The sequence below is a fragment of the Oratosquilla oratoria genome, chromosome 11, assembly GCF_046742065.1.
Source record: "Oratosquilla oratoria isolate Oo_2021 chromosome 11, ASM4674206v1, whole genome shotgun sequence".
NCBI lineage: Eukaryota > Metazoa > Arthropoda > Malacostraca > Stomatopoda > Squillidae > Oratosquilla > Oratosquilla oratoria.
In genome coordinates, this window is record NC_134787.1 from 55162309 (window position 1) to 55169808 (window position 7500).

At 39.7% G+C, this 7500-nt stretch overlaps 1 protein-coding gene across 4 annotated transcripts in view; it reads right to left on the minus strand.

Annotated features, from left to right (window-relative positions):
- LOC143029832 (protein PALS1-like) overlaps nucleotides 1-7500 on the minus strand; it is a 396818-nt gene that overhangs the window by 354205 nt on the left and 35113 nt on the right. For all 4 annotated transcript variants that reach the window (XM_076192911.1, XM_076192914.1, XM_076192912.1 and 1 more), the window contains exon 2: nucleotides 6232-6702. In XM_076192911.1, the coding sequence (XP_076049026.1) occupies nucleotides 6232-6298 (67 nt within the window). In that variant the 5' untranslated portion in view covers nucleotides 6299-6702. The remainder of the gene's footprint in view (nucleotides 1-6231; nucleotides 6703-7500) is intronic.

The following is a 7500-nucleotide window of genomic DNA, read 5'->3' on the forward strand; positions in this document are numbered from 1 at the left end:
GTCTAGCCGTTTCTTAAAACAACTGATAGTTTCAGCGCTCACTACATGGTTGAAACACAAAGGCAAAAGCCGACAAGACTGTTAGAATCAACACCGTGTGAGATCGAATCCTTTATTGGTACGACGTTTCGCTTGTTACAGCTTTTTCAAGTACAGACATATGTACTCAGAGTGTTTGCCATATGTCTGTACTTGAAAAAGCTGTAACAAGTGAAACGTCGTACCAATAAAGGATTCGATCTCACACGGTGTTGATTCTAACTACATGGTTACTAACTCTATTCCATTCGTTGACCCCGTGGGGTTAATCAAGAACCACGAGTTGCTCTGACTGGAATGCGCTGTGTCCTGCGAAATTCGTGTTTGTGAATGTTTGTGAACTGAACAACTTTTCCACAACCACGGAGCGGAGAGAATGGGAGAGCTTAGCCATAGACATCCGGAACAAGTGTAACTCGGTATGGAAAGGTGGCAGAAAATGGACTCGTCCCTTTGATTACACCCTTTAATTACAAGGTTTCATAGTTTTCAGAATCTGTCCTGATACGTCACAAAACACTTTTATTCAAATGTTGGGCAGACGGAAATTATCAGTAAAGAATGAAGTGACATACCTCACAAATTGAATATCAATATTCGATAAATCAATAATCAAATTTGGCTATTTAGGCTTTCGAAGGTTCGATGAATTACAGGAAATTCATTACGAAACGAATGCTTTTTATTGAGCTCAGAATACACCAACACAAATTATCAGCATTTAGATTATCATTACAAAATACTATATCTATTTTCTAACCGTTTTCAAGACGTAGGATTCTCCTTCAGCTGAACAAAATAGTTTGTTATTAATCGCAGCAAAATCCTTAGTTTTTCTTTTTCTCTCAAGCTGAAAGGTTGATCTAATCTGGACAATTTATAACTCTGTTTAAAAATGTCCGCTTGAGTTAAGAAGGCCAGGAAAAAGAAATCTAGAAATTATAAAGAAAACCGGAACCAGTTATCATCAATCGTGCCCTTGATCAAGGTCATTCGACGAGTGACCATAAATTCCTCCCCCCCCCTTTGTCACCCGAAAGGGAAAAATCAAGGCAGGGCATTTTAAGGTCATTTTAAGGTAATTCAAAGGTCATTTTAGGGTCATTTTAGGGTCATTCTTGAGATACTCTCACGCCGAAGAGATGGGCTCAGAGAGAAAGGAAATGAAACTTAATTAAATGAACCAAAAAGGAAGTAAAGTAAAAAATCAAAAGTGCGGAAATTAGTCTAAAAAAAAACGAAAAAAAAAAAAAAAAAAAAAAAAATGAGTGGTTCTGGTACGTACGTGTGTCACAAAAGGTCCTCATGCAATCAATACGGGATGTACGCAAGGGCTTGTACGCTGTTTCCGCTGGGTACTTTTCCTCACCGAGGGAAGGATGTCATAGAATATATCGATTTTCGCGCAGAACAATGACGCCAAAAATACCCCGCATTGAGGTCTGTCTGCTTAAACGAAATTGTGAGATCCGAGATTGTTGCAAATATCGACCTTATATCGTCTAAGCATACGGTTCATAATAGCTGACGCGGTGTGTGTGTGTGTGTGTGTGTGTGTGTGTGTGTGTGTGTGTGTGTGTGTGTGTGTGTGTGTGTGTGTGTGTGTGTGTGTGTGCGTGTGTGTGTGTGCGTATGCGCGCGTGTGTGTGTGCGCGTGTGTGTGTGTGTGCGTGCGTGTGTGTGTGTGTGTGTGTGTGTGTGTGTGTGTGTGTGTGTGTGCGTGTGTGTGTGCGTGTGTCTCTGTCTGTCTGTCTGTGTGCGCACGTGCGTGTGTATGATTCATCATGCTCCTGGATTATATGTTGGACTTGTGATCGACAGCTGTTACCCTCCCGGATGAGAGCTCAGAGCTCATAGCCCGATCTCATGCATGCTAGTATGTGTATGTGCTTATAGGTGTATATAAATATGTGCGCATGTGTATTGTCACTCATGAATGGAAAATATTTTGTTTTTTCCTTAGTCTGTTCTTTTGTTTTTTTCTAATAATCTACAAAAAATAAAAAATAAAAACACGCCAAAATTATGCATGGATGTATGCATGATTCTATGCATGGCTCATGTAAAAGTATATGCATGAGTATATGCATAGAGTAGTGCAACAAGGGAATTACTGCAATCCAGGATTCATGGAAGACAAGGGAGGAAAGCAAACAAATTAATGGACGGCACATCTGCACCAAGCGAAGGTGTTAAATTGTTCTGAGGGGGGAAAGAGATTAATGAAATGAACAGTGAATGGCAAAATGAAGTGCTGGATTTTATACATATTTACAGGAAAATGGGAAGCGATGGTGAAGAAAATTGTGTTTTTTTTTGGTATGTGTGTGTGTGTGTGTGTGTGTGTGTGTGTGTGTGTGTGTGTGTGTGTGTGTGTGTGTGTGTGTGTGTGTGTGTGTGTGTGTGTGTGTGTGTGTGTGTACGTGTGGTATGCCTCCCCATATTTTCGTTTAAGCATATGGCCCTCAGCTTCTATCTACCAAGCCTCAGAGGTATCAAGCGACTTCAGAGTACTATGAAGGATGGCATAGTTCACACCGCTTTGATTTTTGACGCTGCCTCTTAACACCATTACAGGTGGCTGTTACTTGCCCTAGCACATAAGGCAAAGGTGGCGATTGGGTCGCAGTAGATACGCTTATTCCCGTAAGACCCTTTTCTCGTGTATTCTCTGGGCACAGAAACCTTTAACGCTGTAGCTAGATATTACAAGGAACAAGTGTGCCCGACACACATTAAGACCTCACCGCTAATTCCGCTGAGTGCTTCACCAACCCAAAAGACCACAGTTTCGGTTCCCTTTACTTAGTTTTGAACAACAGCAAACAGAGATGGCACAAACATGTGACTGGAAGGGAGGGGAGAGAGAACTCTCCAACAAGTCTCCAACCAATAGACAACGAATCATTAGAAGTGAGGGTCACTGGGCTTCGATCCTGACATTCAATCTCGGGAGGTTTGGAAGAGAGACCCTGCAGCAGAGAGGGGAGATGAGAGTCTCCAAGGGGTCTCCGGACAGTCTCCTTCATAGGGTTTCCTTCCCAGGCCCATCTCCGACGAAGACCTGGAGTTAGGATTCCGGTTTGTTTGAATACGTTTCTAAATGTTCTTAATGAGAAAACTACTGATTCATCGTATGGAGGCTTTTCGTCATGTCAGAATGTGTCACCTTACACTCACATACAAGTTTGTCTTAGTGACAAGTTGAAGTTGTTGTTGGTATTGTTAATTCAATATGTGAGACTTAGAAATTGTGACTTCCTGGAGGTTTTAACCTCTGTAGAATGATGGATTTTCTAACACTTAAGATATAAAAATTGTGGTTTTAAGTCCAAGCACTCCGCACACACATATCAAAACCAATTTTCAAAGTTTCGTAATCCACTGCAAGGGGTAATGAGTTCGTTTTATACAGTCACTATTTTAGGAAATTTTAATGATACCCCTACGGCCCAGAGCTACGCAATTTTTTTTTAACTTGGAGACTAATTTCCACTCAAACATAATACTAGCCCCTTTCAATCTCTACTATCCACTCTCAACTATCTCTCCCACTCGCATGAATTCACCAAGCATAGAAGCGTTAGTAAACGTCTTCGAGGAATTGCATTCCAAATGTATACACAATTCTTTCTCTGTACAAAGTCCAACAAAATTATCTATCATTAATTTCTTTCGCAAGATTTCGAAAAACAGTTTTTTTTTCTCTGTGATGAGGAAGGGGAAAGATAAATTTCCAAGACTTATCGGAAATATTAATGAACTGGAACTGGAGAAGAAAAACAAATGAAAAAGGTAGAATAGATAAATGAGTGAATAAATAAATAATTGAAAAGACAAAATGAATAAGTGAATGAATGAATGAATGAATAAAGAAGAAGAAGAAGAAAGGACCAAGACGTTTTGCAGAGCATTCCGCATCTTCAGTTAGAATGTGTCTATATCTAGATAAGGTTGTGAAGAAAGCCACGTCTAAGCTGGTTTGACAACAGAATAGAAATTGACTAACGACAACTTGTTGCTGGAGATTTGATGACCTAAACTAAGAAAATTATTCATTCAAGATTCTGCGAAATACAACTAGAAAAAGAATCGACAACTGTCTTGGATTTGAAGATTACAAAAATTCTCAACCTGAAATGTGTTTCCCAGAGGTTATGTACATGACTTTCATGAGAGATAAAATCAACTCTCAATTCGCAAAAAAAAAAAAAGAAAAAAAAAGTCAGTAGATACGTCGATGGTTTACCAGGATATCCACAATTCTTTAAACCTGTTGTTTAGTTGATTTATAATTGTGTAAAATACAATTGTGCACAATAAAGAAGGCTAAAGATGCTTTCAACGCAGCCAAATATCATTTAGATATTTTTGTGACCGAAATAAATCCTTCGGATGAAAAATAGAACATAATGTATTTAAGGTTATTTGATGATTTATTTTGAAATAATATCTTAAAGGAAATCAGTTGTTTATTGTTAATACATTAATGTTAATGCTAGTTTACATATTCTTAGGCATAACTGAATCTTCTCAGCTATAATGATAAATTGGAGCTTATTTCTTTCATGACTATTTTACTTAATAAAATATGTGGCAATGCTGTTTCTATGTCTCTTAACACGCTATGTTTCGTTCGAAATACAAAGATGATTTGACTACAACAGATATATATATATATATATATATATATATATATATATATATGTATACATACATATATATATATATATATATATATATATATATATATATATACATATATGCATATAAGCAAATGTTTCCACTTTCCTCACAATCCCTGCCATGATTTGGGGAATCTAACGTACCCTCTCACCCTTTTACTTCCCACCAGACACCAGGAAGATAAATGATCATCGTTCGGCCTCACTATCCGTCTCCATCTTGAATGGTCCTCGTAGATCTGTCCCTACTCCATCTTGTCAGTTAAAAACGTCTTCCCGTCAGTCCCTTTCTCACTCCTTGTATCCATCACTTTTTTTTTTTTTTTTTTTTTTTTACCTGAGAAAGCCCGTAGGCCTATGTCGTTTTTTTTTTTTTTTTTTTTTTGTGGAGGGGAATGCCTTTCCTCTTCTATTCTCTTAACATGGTCATACCATCTCAGTTTTGATCTTTCCATGTTCTTCAGTAGTATGGGGATCCCCAGTTCTTCTCTATGTCACGTTTTTTATTTTATTTTTTATTCTTTTTTGGGGGAAGGGGCTTCCCTTTCCTCCTCTATTCTCTTAACATGTGCATACCATCTCAGTTTTGATCTTTCCACCTTCTTCAATAATGAGGTGATTCTCCTGTTCCTCTCTTATTTCGTTTTTCTTCATTTTGTATTTTCTTGTTATTTCCCTGGTTATTATTAACGCCCCCATCTCAACGACTTGGACATTTTATATCGTCTTGGTGATGATTGATAAATAATTCGATCCCTACCAATTGCTTTAAAACAGTCTTGCAAACTGTCAATTTATATCCTTCAGCATTGGGTACATGCTGACATATCAGAAAAAAAAAATAGTTAAAATGAACTTATGCAATATTTAGTAGAAGACAAATCGTACTAAAGAAATTAGAAGAACCCCAAACTCTAACATGAAACATATTCTCTTAAAGGCTTAGTCTGTAAACGATAACAAAACACAAACTGCTTGCTAACATCCCATCACACAACCACTTACAAAACTCAGGCAGTCAGTGAAACCTTACGTGAAAACAATGTTGAAAAACTTGATTTCAAAACATTTCGAGTAGTCAGCAGTAAGTATGCTATAATGGAACTCCTGATCAACAGGACATCAACTTTCAGCTCACGGTACAACACATCTATTCAAAACACTCCGTGACATTATATATATTTTTTCATGAAATGATAACATTATCTAACATGTCATGATTCAATGCTGCACATTCTAGAATAACATGTACAACATTAAATGAACATGAAACAGTTGAATACATAATTACATTCATACCCAGTTTTATAAAAGAAAGCTCTGTTGCTTATGTTTCACATGGATAGAAAATGTTTGATTATGGTAGGAAGCGAAAATGGAGATTATATATTGACTGAATAAAAGCGTATGTCGTATATAAAGGTTAGACAGAGGCGCTGAATGTGTAATTATGTGGCTGTAATGGTATGATAATGTCGAACTAAAAAAAAAAACTGAAGCTACTCACCATAGAGTTTGATCTTCTTGTCCTTGGTCTCCACCAGGATGATGACATATCCGCCAAGGTCCACCATGATGCAACTCGGTTGGTTCGCGTCTCAAAGGAAATCCAGCGGCTCTTCGGCAGGAAGAGGATGAGGTGATGACGGGAGAGGAGGAGGAGGAGGAGGAGGAGGAGGAGGAAGAGGAGGAGGAGACGTCGTCGTCGTTGTTGTTGTTGTTAACGTCGCCGCGTTTGGCTACGTCCAGACACTCCCGCGCGGGGTTCTAGTGCTGTGCGTCATACGGCGCTTCGGGCGTTGAAGGCCCAAGGCGCCGCTGACCTCGATAACAGCAGTTCGTGTGGATTGCGTCCGTCCTTACCACCGGCCGCCCGCTAAGCAAAGCCGGGAGTCCTCATACTCCTGTAGGGAGAAGGGCACTCCGCGAATTACCTTCACGCACGCACGCCATTACGTCAGATGGATCACTGCACTTCCTGTCGAAGATACACGAAAGTGAGAAAAGGGGGGGGGGAAGATTATTATGTACAGTTCTTCACGATCAACACAGGTCAACTGCAAACACGATAAAGTGTTCTTGTGTCACACTGTGCCTCGAGTTCTATACTACCGTCCCGTCGATTTGGCACTCTCGGCCTGCACGCGGTATTGTTCGTGAGGATGTGAGCACTGGGGTGAAGGTTTGCATCAAAGCAATGGTTGAGTTTCAGTCACAGTTTAGCTCCATAATATAGATCGCCCCATTTAGGCATGTACACTTCAATTTCACGACTTCCGATCCTCCTGCGGACACTGCCTTCCATCCGACATTCACTGCACTTCACTCCCGACTTGAATTGCACTGCATTCCTGCAATACACTGCATCTGACTTCCGACTTTTTCGCGTGGTATTCTTGACATGCACTTCAAGGAACACTTGTATTCTTTGCACATATTTACATCTGCAATTTACACTGCACTTTCAGCTTGCACTGCACACATAACCTGCCTTGCTTTCCCTAAGAACACAGTCCTCAAAACCTGTACTTTGGGTTTTTACAAACTTACACCAATCGCACCCTCAACATAACACCATAATCCCTGTGCTGCAAATCCAGGATTTCATCAAAATGAAACGCGAAATCAGTGCTGGACAAGCAGTCATTTTAGTCTTCATCAAGGGAGCCAGAGCCCGTATAACGCCCTACGTTGTACTCAGTTATCTTAAGCCTCGGCGCATAGGACACCACATAAGACTCTGAGTGGACATCATCGACACGTGAAACGCTGAACG